We start from the raw sequence: 15701 nt of genomic DNA on the forward strand, positions 1-15701 counted from the left end.
GTTGGAGGAGTATTCACCCACGTGTCTACCTCCGTGTCTACCTCCGTGGCTGTCTCTCACATACCTCACTCTGCCGAATACCCATCTTCACAATTCCACAGCTTCCGGAAGACAAATCGTGTCTCTACAGGCAGTCAACGAAGTCTTCGTCTACACATGATAGCTGGCTTGAGGTAAACCTTGCCACTGCGTGGCTCCATGAGACATTCCCCCACTCAACCACTTCTGCGTTGTTGCAGGTAGGGGTAGAATACGAAACGTAATGGCGGCAGAGCTTGAGCACAAGCTGTGCAAAGCACTGAGGGATCATCCGTACAGGTTCTCACATCGTTACGATGAGAACGCGCAGCGCGCTCTATTGGAAATTCTTTTTCGATCCCTTACGAACGACAGACCTGACTACTTGTCGGCCCTCTTCCCTGCTGGATTTCCGGAGTCTTACAAACTCAAAGACGCTCAAGGAATAACACAGAGCTCAGAATACACGGAAGCCGCAAGAGGTCATCCATGTGGTCATATATTCAAGCAAGGAGAGGCCTCGTACCATTGCATGACCTGCACCAACGACGCTACCTGTGTCCTCTGCTCTCGATGTTTCGATGCTAGTGACCATGAAGGTCATCAGTTCCACATATCTGCGAGCGCGGGGAACAGTGGTTGCTGTGATTGCGGCGATCTCGAGGCATGGAAAAGACCCGTAAACTGTGCCATACACACGGCATCTGAAAAGACGAAGACGGGATATCAGCCTTCCTCTTTGCCTCCAGACTTAGTTCAGTCCATCCGCACGACTATTAGCAGAGTTCTGGATTACTTCTCTGATGTCATATCATGCTCACCTGAACAGCTCCGGCTTCCTAAGACGGAAGAAAGCATCAAGCATGATGAGAGCTTTTCACGGCTGGGCCCGCAGTGGTATGCTGGTGGTGATGAATACGAAGTAAATCCTGAATACTGTCTGATAGTGTGGAATGATGAGAAGCACACAGTGGAAGAAGTAAGAGATGTCATCAAAAGAGCTTGCAGGAAGACGACAAAATTCGGCCTCACAAAGGCCTGGGAGGCGAATGATATTGGACGATCGATATTGAGGCATTCCAGAGACCTGAAGGAGCTGATCAGAATGTCGAACATCGTTGAGAGTATCAAAGTCACCACAACCATCCGTACATCTAGAGACACTTTCAGGGAGCAAATGTGCGGCACGATCGTCGAATGGCTGTCAGACATCTCTGGATGTAGTGTTTGTGAGGACCACAATGTTCTTCGGTACACAATCTGCGAGGAAATGCTCCAACAATGGCGCGTTGGTAGCGAGGCTTACAATGCGCAGATCGGCCGAAGTGGCATCGATGATCATCAACATTCTGATACAAGGTATCGGTTTGCTACCCTACCTTTGTTGACAGAGTTGGGAATTGCTCCCGAAGTGACTGCGGATGCCGAGGATAATGAAGAGGACATGACTGAAGCTATCGGCCAGACAGAAACCGATCCAATGGAGGTAGAAGGCACATTCGATGGACGTGAGGAGGATGAAGAGGGCCGTCCAGACGTGAGATTGCTGCTGAGACAGGTGGATTTTGAAAGGTTGAATGATCGTCAACTATTGGATGCTGCTCCGCCGGCTGCTATGCCAACCCAAGACAGCGGTGGAATGGATATGGGTCCGCCGCACCAGGGAGCTGAAGAAGAGGAAGAAGAAGCAGCAGCTGAGCAGGTTCGCCAACCAGGCACTCAATACCAACAGGACACCGAAGTTTTCACACCAACCGAGTCGGACCCTCAAGATGCTGGCTTCATATCTCAAGATCTAACAGCAAACTACAACAACATCCCCCGAACGCCTTACGGCAGACGGAAGATTCTTGGTGGCGTCCAGCCAAGCCACTGGGCAGTTCGGCCGTCTGGATCAGTCGACAGATCGAATCTCCCCCTCTACGAGGATCTGACAAAAAATATTCGACTCGATTCCATGGTTCTGTTTGATATGCGAATGTGGAAGAAAACGAGAATTGATCTTCGCGATCTTTACATCAGCACAGTCGTCAACGTACCAGTCTTCAAGCGCATACTGGGTCTCCGGTTCTCTGGGCTATACACCTCGCTTTCTCAGCTCTACCTGATTGCGGACCGAGAACCAGATCATTCAATCATCAACCTATCTTTACAGATGCTGACATCGCCATCCATCACGGAGGAAGTCATCGAACGAGGCAATTTCCTAACTAATCTAATGGCTATCCTGTACACTTTCCTCACTTCCCGCCAGGTGGGCTTTCCTCAAGACGTGAGCTCGTCCGCTACCCTGGCTTTTGACACTGGGTCTGTTACCAACCGACGTTTGTACCATTTCTTCACAGACCTCAGATATTTTTTGTCTTCTGAACCCGTCCAAAGAAAAGTTCGTGAAGAGAGGCAATATCTACTTCAATTCATCGATCTTGTCAAGCTCTCACAAGGTATTTGTCCAAATTCACGAGCTGTTGGAGAACATGTGGAGTACGAAACAGACGCCTGGATTAGTGCGTCACTATTGACCAGAGAAATCAACAAGCTCTGCCGCCAGTTCTCTGAGTCTTTCTCATCTGTCAACTCAAAAGGGAAAGTTGGAGACGGTATAGCATATGTGATCTATACATCTACCTTCGCTACCATTGTCAACTCTGTGGGGTTAGAACGCAGCAGGTTCGACCAGACTGAGATCAAGGAGGTCGCTCGATTCAAGCAGCTCAAACCATTTGAGTTTGAGGACAATGCAGACCAGTACAGAGAGAAGACTCATCGCGTCATCGACTATGTGGTTGAGACAGGCGCCCTCAGTTTCCATCATGCATTACACTATACCTTGTCCTGGCTGATAGAGGCTGGCAAGAGTCTGTCTAATGCAGAAATGCGAGACGTGTTGTACAAGGCCAGCTCTGACTTTGTCAAACAGTATGGGCCTCTCAACTCGTCCGTAAAAGGCTTCTACGAGCCTGAGGATGCATTACTTGCTCTTTATGATTTCCCCCTGCGAGTCTGTGCCTGGCTTGCCCAAATGAGGGCCGGTCTGTGGGTACGGAACGGTATGAGCTTGCGTCACCAAATGTCGCAATACAAGGGCGTGAATTTCCGTGATGTAGGTTATCATCGTGATATCTTCCTTTTGCAAACTGCATTTGTGACCTGCGATCCGAGCAGATTGCTTGCCACCATGATTGACCGTTATGGTTTGGAGGCATGGATGCGGGGAAAGTACAACGTCAGAAAAACCTGTGAAGATTTGCAGAGAGTCGATATCTTGGAGGATTTTGTCAATCTGCTAATCATGATCCTCAGCGATCGCTCATCCCTCATCGCCATTGAAGACGAACCAAACCCGCTTCTGGTAGCGACCCGCAAGGACATAATTCATGCCCTATGCTTCAAGCCTTTGTCGTTCTCTGATTTGAACACCAAGCTCAATGAGAGGGTGCAAGACTACCCAGATCTGCACCGTATTTTAATGGAGATGACCACGTTCCGCGCTCCTGAAGGCTTGACCGACTCTGGAACCTTCGAGTTGAAGCCCGAATATCTGGAAGAGCTGGATCCTTACAACACAAACTATAACAAGAATCAGCGAGAGGAGGCTGAGAATATTTACAAAGACTGGATGTCTAAGAAAATTGGCAAGCCTGCTGAAGAAGTTGTGCTAGAACCAAAGCTCCGTCCAATACCAACTGGCGTGTATAGCGGCCTTGCTTCCTTCACAAGCTCACGTCTATTTGCCCAGATTGTCTTCTATGCGTTTGACTATGCCCTCGTTGCGAAGAGCATGACCCCGGATGTTCCCGCCACCCGCATCGAGTCATTGCTGCATGTTGTTCTTCAGCTCGCGTTGGTTGCAACTCTAGAGGATGACACCACTGAGGATGAGTTCACGGAAGAGTCCATGCATTCTTTCATACGCCATGCATTGACCGCTAAGGCTGTCACTCAGCCTCAAGGGCATGAGACCATCATCGAGGTCTTGCAGTCTATTTCCACCATGGAAGAATACGCTTCGTGCAGGCCGAAGATTAAGCACCTCCTTAAACTGTTCTGCCGAAAACGGACGTTTGACTTTAATCGAGCAACAGCAGGTCTCGACTTTCCCTTTGGCAGGCTAGACACCGCCTCTCCTGCAAATCTAGAGCAGGGGGTCGAAGCTAAGAAGAGACAAGCTGATGAACGTAAGGCAAGGGTTATGGCCCAAATGCAGCAGCAGCAGCAGAATTTCATGGACAATCAAGGAGTATCTGACTGGTCTGACGAAGACTTGAGTGACACCGAAACGGAAGCACCCGTGGCCATGGGTAAGAAGGTCTGGAAATATCCGACAGGTGTGTGTATTCTCTGCCAGGAAGAGACGAACCCGGGCAGACTCTACGGTACTTTTGGAATGTTCACCGAAAGCAACATCCTCCGGCAGACCAATCTTGATGATGCTGATTTGGTTCGAGAAGTGTTGAACACACCGGCCAGTCTTGATCTGTCCATCGAGAACATTCGTCCCTTTGGTGTCGCTGGTGAAAATCATGAGCAGGTCGTGCGACTTACTACAGAAGGCAATTCAATCATGACAGATCGACAAGGGCTCGGGAAAGGCTGGCCCATGGGATTTGTAAGGAGATCGCCAATATCAACAGGCTGTGGTCATCTAATGCATTTTGCATGCTTTGATCACTATTTCAAATCTGTTGCGAGGCGGCATGCACAACAAATCGCCAGACACCACCCCGAGCGAATAGAAAACAACGAATTCGTGTGTCCGTTGTGCAAAGCACTTGGAAACACTTTTCTACCTATTCTTTGGAAAGAAAAGGAGAACTGCTATCCGGGTGTGCTCCTCAATGAAGAGAGTTTGGAATCCTTTCTTGAGGCCGAAGTCTATCGCATACTTCCGATGCAACAGGCCCTTGAGCAAAGCGGCCTTGAAAATGCTCGGAATGTCCAGAAATCTTTCCCAGCTTCTGTCACAGCAGGGTTCTTTGAGACAATGAGAAAGGCGGTGTCTCTGGGTCGATTGATAAGCCCAACTACTTCAGTGCCTCCTTCAATGATAGAGTTGGCCCATGTTTTCTCCAGGCTTGGAGACACCATTAATATCAACGGCTTCAATCGTTTGCAGGTTTCTCCCTCGTCAGTACAGCATGTCTCCTACATCGACGTCTTGCTTTCTCTACTTGGGTCCTCGGTGTCGGCGGTCGAGATTGGGCAGCGTGGTGTTGCTGCCGGATCTGGATTCAACCTGCTAGAGAGAACATCTACCCAGACGCTGTCTCACCTCCGCATACTTTCAGAGACGATCAGCTCTTACATCTCGTCTGGCGAGATATCTGTTGATTCGTCTGTAGATGATCTTTCAGCAGCACAGAAACGATTATTTCGCCAGCTGTTCGTAAGATCAGCATCAGCACTTTCCACTGCCAACCACGGGAACTCCCCTAGCGCCGCTACACATGTAGGACCTCTGTTTCTCCAAGACGTCTTTGACGTATTCGTGCAATCTTGCTTGGTCCTCAGTCCAACCTTAAAAATCAGCATCCATCACATTTTGCGGCTTTGCTACCTAGCCCAAATTGTGCAGACTATTATGGCGTACATCAACCGTCCAGGACGGCTAGCAAACCTTGTTGAGGATCCCAGGACTGCGCGACCCATCTCACCTCCGGCAACACCGCCAACTGGATCTGAAGTGCAGGCGCTTTCAGCTCTTACCGAGTGGATGACTGAAATAATTTACAATGCTGGATACATGCCCAGCAGACTCGCTCCACATTGCGAGCAAGCTCTGTTTGCCTTGGTTCGGTCTTATAGCCTTACCTTTTTACGTAGAGCCACAATATTCCTGCATATTAGCCACGGTGTGGATTTTCCCGCTTCTTCTCACCACGAACTACCCGAGATCGATCGGCTCTCACGCCTGCTCAATCTCCCTAGTCTATATGACATAGTCTCGGATTTTCAGCCCTCTTCCGGAAAACGTTCCACCAAAGACCAAGTCTCGGGCTGGATCCTCACCTTCGCAAGACACCAACAGAGCAAACAAGTTGGAGAAGGCAGCTACATCCCTCTTCATCCGTCAAGAGGCTCCGGAGATCCTGCAAAGGGACATTTGGTCATAGACCTCTCTCGCAATATAACTTTACCTCACCCAGCACCATTCGAGCTTATCGGCCTACCAAAGTACTTTGATGTCCTCATGGAGGAGGCAAACCGCAGAAAGTGTCCATCGACCGGCAAAGATCTTACAGACCCAGCGCTATGCTTATTCTGCGGGGCGATCTTCTGCAGTCAAGCGGTCTGCTGTATGAAGAACAAGATCGGTCCAGCCAATCTCCATGTTGAGAAGTATGTCCTTGTCCTGACCCGGCTTTCTCCTTTTCCCCATCCTGAAACCCCTATAGCATACTAACTCATCCTCTCTCGCTATTTAGATGTTCCTCTCCAATCGGAATCTTCCTCTCCATACGCAAATGCACCATCCTCCTCCTCCACATCGTTCGTAAACCCATCCCACTTCCCCCATCCTCCTCTAATATCCCCGCCTCGGCCCCAAAACCCGCCACCTTGACCTCATCCTCTTCATCATCCGCCTCTCCACCAAACCCATCATCCCTTCATTTTGGCGCCCCGAAATCCAACGGCGGCTGGTTCCATGCCCCGTATCTGACGAAACATGGTGAAGTGGATCCGGGACTGAGGCAGCGACATCAGTTGGTGTTGAATCAGAAACGGTATGATCGCCTGTTGAGGGAAGTGTGGTTGATGCTGAATGGAAATGTGTGGAGTACGGTAGCGAGGAAGTTGGAGGGGGAGATCAATGGCGGGGGTTGGGAGAGTATCTGAGTCCACGAACTGAAGATGGGAATAGGGATAGAGTGGTTTGAAGCGGTGGCAAATTATAGGGCAGGGAGATGAGGGCATTGACTGGGCTCTGCAACGATGGGGAGGGTAGCGCACTGAATACACAAGGGTTCTATCATAGGGACAGATGCTGTCGTTCAGAATGTGGAAACGAGTCCCTTTCTCTCTAGCCCTGCACAGGGCAGGCATCAGGCAGGCAGGCATGTGGAGTTTAGAGTATATCGATCGGCATCAAGTCCTTGGCTCTGTACAGCGGACCATTGAGGCCAAACGGCCAATTCAAATCGTCATCTCCACAATAGGGCCACGGATTGCCCCACCGAATTTGTATGGGGCATTCCATAAACTTGTTCGTTGTTGGGCGATATCTAGACATGAAGACTTGCTGTTGCTACTAAACAACTGAATTACCGTATTAGCTCTAAGATAATCATCTTGGATGTTGGATAAAGACTGAAGTAGATCTGTTATATAATTTAATTTTAATCTTTTATATTCCCTGTATCACTAAATGGCTGTTCATTCTCGTTAGGATTAGCATTCCCGCAATCCAACGTAATAATTCTGTTGCAATATTTAAGATTATTTGATTTTTGATTTTCTTCCTGCCTGAGAGCACTATCAGCTCAATAAGTCAATTGGGTGAGTGTGGGTTACCAGAAATCTACCCGGTAAAAGCCCCACACTGCCAAGGCTACAGCAGCTCTCTACGCTAAATCGCGGGAAGATTAATCCTAATAAAGAAGCTGATTCTGTGCAGTGGTACAGTGGATAAGCTTTAGCGTCGTGTAATAAGCTTGGCAAGTAAGTCCTGGATCGAACATAAATCCCACCTCAAACTTGCTCAGGTTTGCAGCCTTTGTCCTCTTCCTCCAATAATAGGGTCGACGGTTACTCTCGTCGTATCTGACCTGCATGATATTGGACAGGAAGCAAGCGAGCACATTGAAAGGGCTAGAACTAAAGGAGGAGGTTTGTGAGGGCTAACCAATAGAAAGCCGTTGGGAGATGTGGAGAACCTTATCGTTTCAGCATTGGTTGCCCTACTGCGTGTTGACGCAAGGGGTAGTGTAAATCTCTAAGCCAATTACATGCATAAAATATCCGGAATGGCGTCAATACGAACACGAACACGAACGCTACGACTTCAAGTTCTGCCCTGAGAAGTGCTCTATGATATATATGCGAGGACCCCATCGAGTATCTCGGTGTGCGCTTAGGACGTGCATCGGCGATAACACCTAAAGTAGGCAGGCATACATTGTCAGAGTTGCGGGGTTTTGGTGCCTATGCGGCTATTTCCTCTGAACTTTGTATTTTAGATTTTTAGCAGTTCTATACCTCCAATTGACTCTTTGAGCTGATCGTGCTCCACAGAGTCAACAACATGTTTAGGGCTCAGAGAGTATGCGGCCACATGACCTGACACCACTATAGATGGATATCGAAAAGATTAGTCGGAAATGTCCTTGGCTCAGACATTCACAAGTTGTGCTGATCGAGTAATCCTCCGAACCGACCGAGGCGATACGAGTGTTCCACAGAGCTAGAGAGACAGAACAGACCAGTCAATCGTATCTGCGTGGCCGTCGGATTCGCTTATTTCCTATGCAAGACGAGATTGTAGCCAACAGAACGTACTGCTGATACCGCCTACAGTGATCAGGCGACATCATATTTCAACAGGGACTTGACATCAGCTGATATGGACCAGGCCGGACTCTGTGTATATAATGGCGAGCATTTCATCAGAAGCACATACCTTTGTTTCTCGTCATTAGCACTATCCACAAGATCACGAATATCTCCTACTCAAAAGCTTGCTTGAGTAAGCGAATCATCCCATCCGTAAGCACGATCCCCCTCAAGGGCCCGGCCCCTCAAGTTCAGATTCTCACAGGACCAGTAGTCTTGCAAGTCGCGACTTGAGCCTCCTTAATCAGAATGCGCTTCGCAGCCTTTCTCGCTCTTGCTCCCTTGCTGGTGGCAGCGGTCGCGCAGCCTGCCACGGGCACCGTAGCCGTCGCGATGGTAGGCGACCAAATCGAAGCGCGTGAGCCAGCCTCACCGGTCGAGTTAGCCCCACGCGCGTGCCGTACAAACGGTTGCAAGTGCGTCAAGGGGCTGCCCCAAGGCCGGTACTGCGGCAACTGCGTCTTGACGAAGGACTTCAAAACCTGGGTCATCAGCAGTAAGCGGGTAAATGATCACGTCTTCGAGTGCAATCCCCAGGGGGGCTGCTGCACTTACGGGTATGCGAAGGACTGTGGTGGAGCAAAGGCCCGATGCGGTTAATAGCAGAGCCGCGTCGCAACTTTTTCCTCAGGCAAGGGGAGGAGAAAGCAGATAAGCGAAGGAGGCTCATAGAGCCGATGCCTAGGGCAGGTCATTCGTTTACGCAAAAGTTCTGCCAGCACTTGAAGACTGATGAAAGTCATCTGATTTAGTACGTTTGTTGTTTGGACAATTAGGAAACGCTCTGGGATAAAGCGGTAATAAGTCTTGGGACCCGAATAAGTTGATCCTTTACCTGCTCCAGAAAGATAATACGATATGTCAGCAACTACTTCAAGAACTCTGTTGATACTTAGGCTTGACTCCAGCAAGAACGCGGCTTCATCGGGGTAAAAGCTTCCCTTTCCACCTAAACATGACTGAACCACCACAGCAACCACTTTAAATTCATAGGGATAAGTATGATGAGAAAGCGATCTCAGTCTCATTTTAGAATTTCATTTCCTTGATCGAGTCAGGAATGAAGATTTAAACCAACTGCCCATGCGGTGTGACATTGAGAATCATGGTATCTCCCCGTAGTCTATATAAATATAGAAATGAGATGTCAGACAAGTAGCTGGCTAGCAGCCAATTGTGGCCGCGGTCTTTTTTGGCCATGTTGAGACCGCAGAACTATCACAGCCTGGTGGCTCAAAAGGTGCACAGTCGACAAGTCACCATCTGCATTAACCACAGTCAGCTTCGAACGGGGATATCTATGAGACCATTGATCAGGTCTGCACGCCGTCAGAAAAGATTGATGGCCAACTGGACGTCGAAGAATGGGGTCATACACGGGTCAATCGGAGGCCAATGGCGTCCGTTGAGTGTTAAAGACGTCTTCTCACGTGAATACTAGTTCTGCGAATAACAAGAGATAATTTCTGTATCGATCTCGCTCGCACTGCAAACAAGCTCATGGAATCCTCATACAAATCTGTTGGTACAATCCATGGCCCCGTTGTGCAGATGAAGATTTGCAACCGTCCGCCAAGCTCTGTTCAAATTCGTGCCAGAAACTGAGATGGGGATTTTCTATTCGTTCATTTCATTCCATACTACACTGGGTAGAGTGTAGACTAGCTTTACCGCAGAGCTCCTTACTATACAGAACAAATCTTGCCAGATCAAGGACATCGTCAGCCGTATGACACAATACATTTGCCGTTCTTTACTTACCAGCCGTCGTCGCCTTCGACTAGTCACATACAGTGTTCAAATTCCCACATCCAGCTATATCTCCTCCCTCAAGAGAACCCGGGACGCACATATGTATATGTTCGGAAAAACTTGGATATTGAATGTAGCCTGTTCATACAAACCCCCCCATCTGATTCAACAGAAGAAAGGAAGTAAACGCTTGAAAAATAGCACCACCCTCCAGCTTCAGCCGGCGCAGACCAGTTTCCATTCAACCCACTACAACACACCCCACTACCTTTGAGGTATCGTAGTTAAGTTTTCGATCAGTCAGAATCCATCGCCTCAGCCAACCAATCCGGTTCGGCGTCTTCGTCTTCCGGGTCGTGAGAGAGGAGGGAACCTTGCTCTAGGGAGGAGGAGGAAGAGGAGGGTGGGATGCGGTTCTCTGCTACTTGCTCGGCATTTGGCGAACTTACCGCGATTTGTGGTTGTTGAGCTGGTGATGATGGGACTGGGCCGTGAATTTCGTTTTGGGTGAGAACCGGGGTCCGGTGCGGGAGATTGTTAGAAGGGGTGGTGGCGGGGGTGGTTATGGTGTTATTGGCCGTGTTCGCGACTACGGCTTTATGCGCAGTGGAGGCGGAGGAGGCGGTAGTAGGTATGGTGGGAAGAGATTCATAGACTAGCGAGGGAGGTGGTGCTCCGTCGGGTGCGGTGGGTGACGAGTCTTCCGCTGTAAATCCTCCTCCTCCTTGGTGCCCATCCTCTGGGATGTTAATATTTTCCCGTTCGGCAAAAAAGCCCCCACCCATCATTGGTTCTTCTGCTGGGAGTCTTGCTGCTAGCCGTGAAGGCTTTCGTTGCTGCTGTTGTGATCTAGGAAGCTTGTGTGGCGATTCGTGAACTATGATTGTAATGTCGATATCTGGCGAGTCTGGATAGAAGATGACTTGCTCATTCAAACCAGTTTCGACATCTGGGCTCTCTGGTAATGTGGCCGGTCCTTTAGTCTGCTCCGGAAAGAAACCGCCTCCTTCGTCTTCGTCATGGTCACCATCATCGTGATATGTCTTGTCCTCTATGTCTTCATCGTGATCTCCACCTTGACTACCTCCTTCTCCATACTTCATACTAACTCTTTCGCGAATTCTCAAAGCAGTCAAAAATTTCTTCCACATCTGTAGTGCGATTGAGCTTCTCTTCTCGCTGTTCATTCGTACCCTTTCGTATGCAAGCGCTTCCAGTACCTCGATAAGTGCCTCACGATACTCTGTTGCTGCCACTATACCTTTCATTATCGCTGTCCCTTGTCTGCCTCTGAATTCAAAACCGGTCACTGCATCCGCATAATCAATTCCGAGGATCCTAGCTGCTCTGGCTGCATCCGGATGCTCGACGTGGATCCCTCCAGCTGGGATCATACTCGGCACGTAAACATCCAGGTTACCGTAGGCATTCCTCGGTATCTTGCCATTCACCACGGTTGGCGGCACATATAGCTCTGTCTGGAACGCTGCATAAAGCAATGCTCCTTCTTCTTGCCCATCCTGCTCATCCACAGGTGTAACTCTCCTCTTCGTTGGGATCACTCTCTTTAGAGGCTGCTCTCCAACCTTGATATCCCGACCAAGTCTATACCATTGATCCGCCGTCTTCACAACCAATACATCCCTCCTTCGAAAGACGGGCTCAAGCCTGCCATCTTTGCTCAGGCCGACAGTGACCTTTCCTATTTCCTTCTTCGGATGGATCACCTCGTTCCGCCTAAGGTGCCTCTCCAAAGCATAATGCGGGTGATTCTTGAAATCCTGCACATTCTTCGGCATTTGTTCACTCTCCTCCCTTGCCATCAACTCCGCGTTTTCGATCTCGTCTCGATCTTCCGGGAATGGGTTCTCGAAAAAAGACATTGTCTCCTTCCACCAAAGGTCTCCTCCTTTGGTTGATTCGACACGATTTCTCCTGGTTTTGCCATTGTAGAACTGAGTGTAACGACGCGTGACATCTTTAGCTGAGGCATCGTCCTCAAATACTATGACATAGGACATGCTGTTAAGTGAGTCATTGGCGGGTGGTTCGAAACCTGTCTTGGGTTTGTTGATTGTGCTGCGAACGAGTGGGTCGACGGGGATCCATTTCTGAAGTGATTCGTCAAAAATTTCAACCCAGAAGACAGGATATGGTGAGTCTCTTATCCTTTTTGCTGGCTTCTTGACGGCGGGAACAGGCGAAGATTCCTCAGGTCCAGCGCCATAAAGACGCCATCTCGGATCAGAAATTGTAGGGCTCTCAGCATTTTGATTCAATTGACGCTGTCTTCCGAGGTTTGAAGCCATAATGTATTTTGCTTTGGGTTTGACTGGCGTTGTGCCCCTTGCTACGCCAGAAAACGGCAGAGGTTGTAATGAACAGACGAGTCTCGTCTCAACCGCGACTGACCTCAGTAATGCGCAGAATAGCTGAGCTCCAAGATCTCGAGAGCCAGATCTTGTTCTTGCAGCATCCCGGAAGTCATCATAGTCAATTGGATCAGGATAATCGTCTACATTTTTGAGATCATCTGGATCGTCCGTCCAGTAAGCTCTTCTCATGCCCTGCTCGGTAATTTTCCATTCACTTCGCCATATCTTACTTACCTCATCAATGGCTACATTGAACGAATGAGTTCGCTGATACTGCGGTTGGCCGGCATCCAGGTGAAACAGCTTGACCAGCTTCCGCGGTATCAAAGGTTTCAGGATAGACTGTACTTGCTCGTCATTACACCAGTGACTTCGGCGCTGTAGGTGAGCTAGCAGACAGAGGACATGCCATTTATGCACATCAAGACGTATCCTTCTTTCCACCGCAGTAGCAGGCTTGCGTCGATGTACTGAAGAGGTAGCATCTGGGTCAAGTTTCTTGTTAAGATCTAGTTGAAGAGGCTCGTCGGCTCTGTCTTGACCTTGATAGACTTCGACATCAGCCTCAAGGTCCACTTCCTCGAAATCATCCTCTGACTCATCACCAGAGCCACGAAAGTCGTCAAAAACAGTCTGCCTTTGTGGTGTAGATTGAGCCAATACGCTTTCATCACCAGTTTCGACACCATCTATGGGTCCGCTTGGCAAATCTTGCGCAGCGAGCTCGGAATCGGTCACCTGAGATGAGCCGTCTTCCAGTTTCCTCCGTTTAACAACTTTAGTCTGCAGGTCCACTTTTGGAAAAGGGTTTCTGGCAGCCTCGAGGAGCATCTCTTGATAGATCTCGGGGACGTCACCCTGTTCTTGGGTCGTGTGTTTGTTTGACCGTCGAGACGGCCTACCTCGACCACCGCCACGGGTCGCCATTCGTTTCGGTCCCATTGCAACGATTGATGAGCATCCGTGTATGGCACCATCATTGAGCTTTCGATCAGCACTTGTGTTCTTGATGTTGATGAAAATATCGGTTGGAACGACAAGGGATACACAAAGTTGATGACGTAATGGCTCCGGTGGAATATACTTTAGTATTAAAGGATAAGCAAAATTGAACACCAAGCAAGGACACCCAGGCTTCGTTTACAGGCTCCCTGGAACATCCACCAAATCTTACAATTGGCGAGAAACGAGAATCATGCAGGAGAATTTCCAGGCGAGCTCGGAATCGACTGTGCTTATAACCGGTGAGGCAAATTAGCAACATCTGTTATTGATGCTCCCGTCGTCCCTATGTCATTGGCCATGAAACCTACAAACATTGGTTAGAAGCAGACCAAGCTGGTCTTGCATCCGGGGCTCGCCTTACGCAGGTAGGTATCTCTTGTTTGAGTATTGACCAGAATCAGCATGTGGACAATTGTTGGCGCAATCTTTACTGTCGACTTGTACTGCACGATCTAGTCGGGTGTGAGCTCTCTTAGCACTGCTCCTTCCACCATACAAAACATTCAACGTCGCCTGACACACAATCACATGCCATACCTTCCATTTCTAGAAACTTGGCCAGTGTTGGCACTTGAAAACAAGTCTGCGGAACGGATAGTGTCGTATGCACAATTCATGGAACTAAATGTCAGGTCGTCAACGAAGCTACAACGAGCAAAATGGATGGCAAGAGGTACGAGCTATACTTGAACGCCAGTTCCATAACGGAAGTGCTGAGGTACGAATCTATCGCCCTCAGCACATTATGCAGGCTATGGAGCGTCTGGTGAACCTAGCGTCCTCAAGATTTGAGGGCAGGAACAATTTTCAAAGATCTCGTCTCTGCCATTCGTCTCAACTCGGAACTGCTTGGTCAACGCCCAACAAATGAATAACGTTAGTTGGGAGCGGCATTTCAAGTCACGATATGGCACAAGGATTTTACGACCATGGCCATAAAGTGACAATGATTGCAGCTGGTACATGCAAGGCCAAGGCTTGTATTTAGAAGTTGGCCAACTACCGAAGAAGCCGACATTATGACTCATAGCGTCCCTCTTCCCTTGCTGACGAGACGGGAGATTGAAAAGACTGAGAAATTTGAGTTAAAAAAGCAAGGAGTTCTTCGAAGGCCTGAAAAAAGACTGGTTTTGGAGTTGACAAGGCGAGCTCAAGTCGATCTGGAGGCGCTCAGGACATCCGGGCTTTTTGGTTTGCTGTTGGTGACCTGGCTCATTATAGATCTTACTCCAGAATGCTGGCGCTACAAATAAAGGTGATTGAGGAAGACACCGTGCGTTATGAAGACCTGTCAAAACTTAGGTTCGATGACATTCTGTTTGACCTAGACGAGCACGTCGTTTACTTCACAGAACGTGAGGGAATCACTCTTTAAAGCCAGATATTCAATTTCGGGATTGAAGGGGGATGCTGCTGGTTCTCAACGGAAACGCAAGTCTGGAGGATATGAAAGTAACGCAGTACTAGTAGTGGTTGAGACCTATTACTTCTTTTAGAGAGACTGCTCATATTTTTCCCGCAGTGTAAGGGGCATCTTGGTCTAAGGAGTTAATTTAGCTACTATTACAGTGCCCCACCAAAAGTATCCGGACGAAACGCGCTTTTTTTTCTACACGCGTTTTTTGGCACCTTTTTCAATTAATCACCATGAATCAACGCAACGCTTTGGCGCCATTAGAAATCAATAGGAGTTATGGCCAGGAGCTAACTCCATATCAACGCGGTCAAATTGCAGCCTACAGAGATGTAGGCCTGTTAATGAGCAAAATTGGCAAAAAAGTAGATTACACTAAATCTATTGTTTTTGATACCCTTGTACAAAATCCCCTTTGCAACGAAGGCAAAGGCTTATTACGTTCTGGTCAACCCTTTATATTAAATCGCGTTCAAAAACGAAATATTCTATGTATTATTTGAGCTAATCTAAGAATTACTTATGCAGCTCTTCAACTTAAAGCTAGGGTGACTGTTTATTATCCCTTGTGAGCCCGAATATCCCTG

The 15701-nt window shown here is 48.6% G+C and overlaps 3 protein-coding genes across 3 annotated transcripts; 2 read left to right on the plus strand and 1 right to left on the minus strand.

The window, feature by feature from the left end:
- Positions 1–262: 262 nt before the first annotated feature.
- Positions 263–6855, plus strand: EPUS_08723 (uncharacterized protein; the record flags this gene model as incomplete). Its single annotated transcript, XM_007787874.1, has 2 exons — positions 263–6357; positions 6444–6855. 2 exons carry the CDS (start codon positions 263–265, stop codon positions 6853–6855), a joined length of 6507 nt encoding a protein of 2168 aa, XP_007786064.1.
- A 1962-nt stretch (positions 6856–8817) lies between these two features.
- Positions 8818–9168, plus strand: EPUS_08724 (uncharacterized protein; the record flags this gene model as incomplete). Its single annotated transcript, XM_007787875.1, has 1 exon — positions 8818–9168. One exon carries the CDS (start codon positions 8818–8820, stop codon positions 9166–9168), a length of 351 nt encoding a protein of 116 aa, XP_007786065.1.
- Positions 9169–10616: 1448 nt separating this feature from the next.
- On the minus strand, positions 10617–13637 carry EPUS_08725 (uncharacterized protein; the record flags this gene model as incomplete). Its single annotated transcript, XM_007787876.1, has 1 exon — positions 10617–13637. The coding sequence occupies one exon, from the start codon at positions 13635–13637 to the stop codon at positions 10617–10619; it is 3021 nt and encodes a 1006-aa protein (XP_007786066.1).
- Between the last annotated feature and the right edge of the window lie 2064 nt (positions 13638–15701).

The sequence above is a fragment of the Endocarpon pusillum genome (assembly GCF_000464535.1).
Source record: "Endocarpon pusillum Z07020 unplaced genomic scaffold C702291, whole genome shotgun sequence".
Classification (NCBI taxonomy): Eukaryota; Fungi; Ascomycota; class Eurotiomycetes; order Verrucariales; family Verrucariaceae; genus Endocarpon; species Endocarpon pusillum.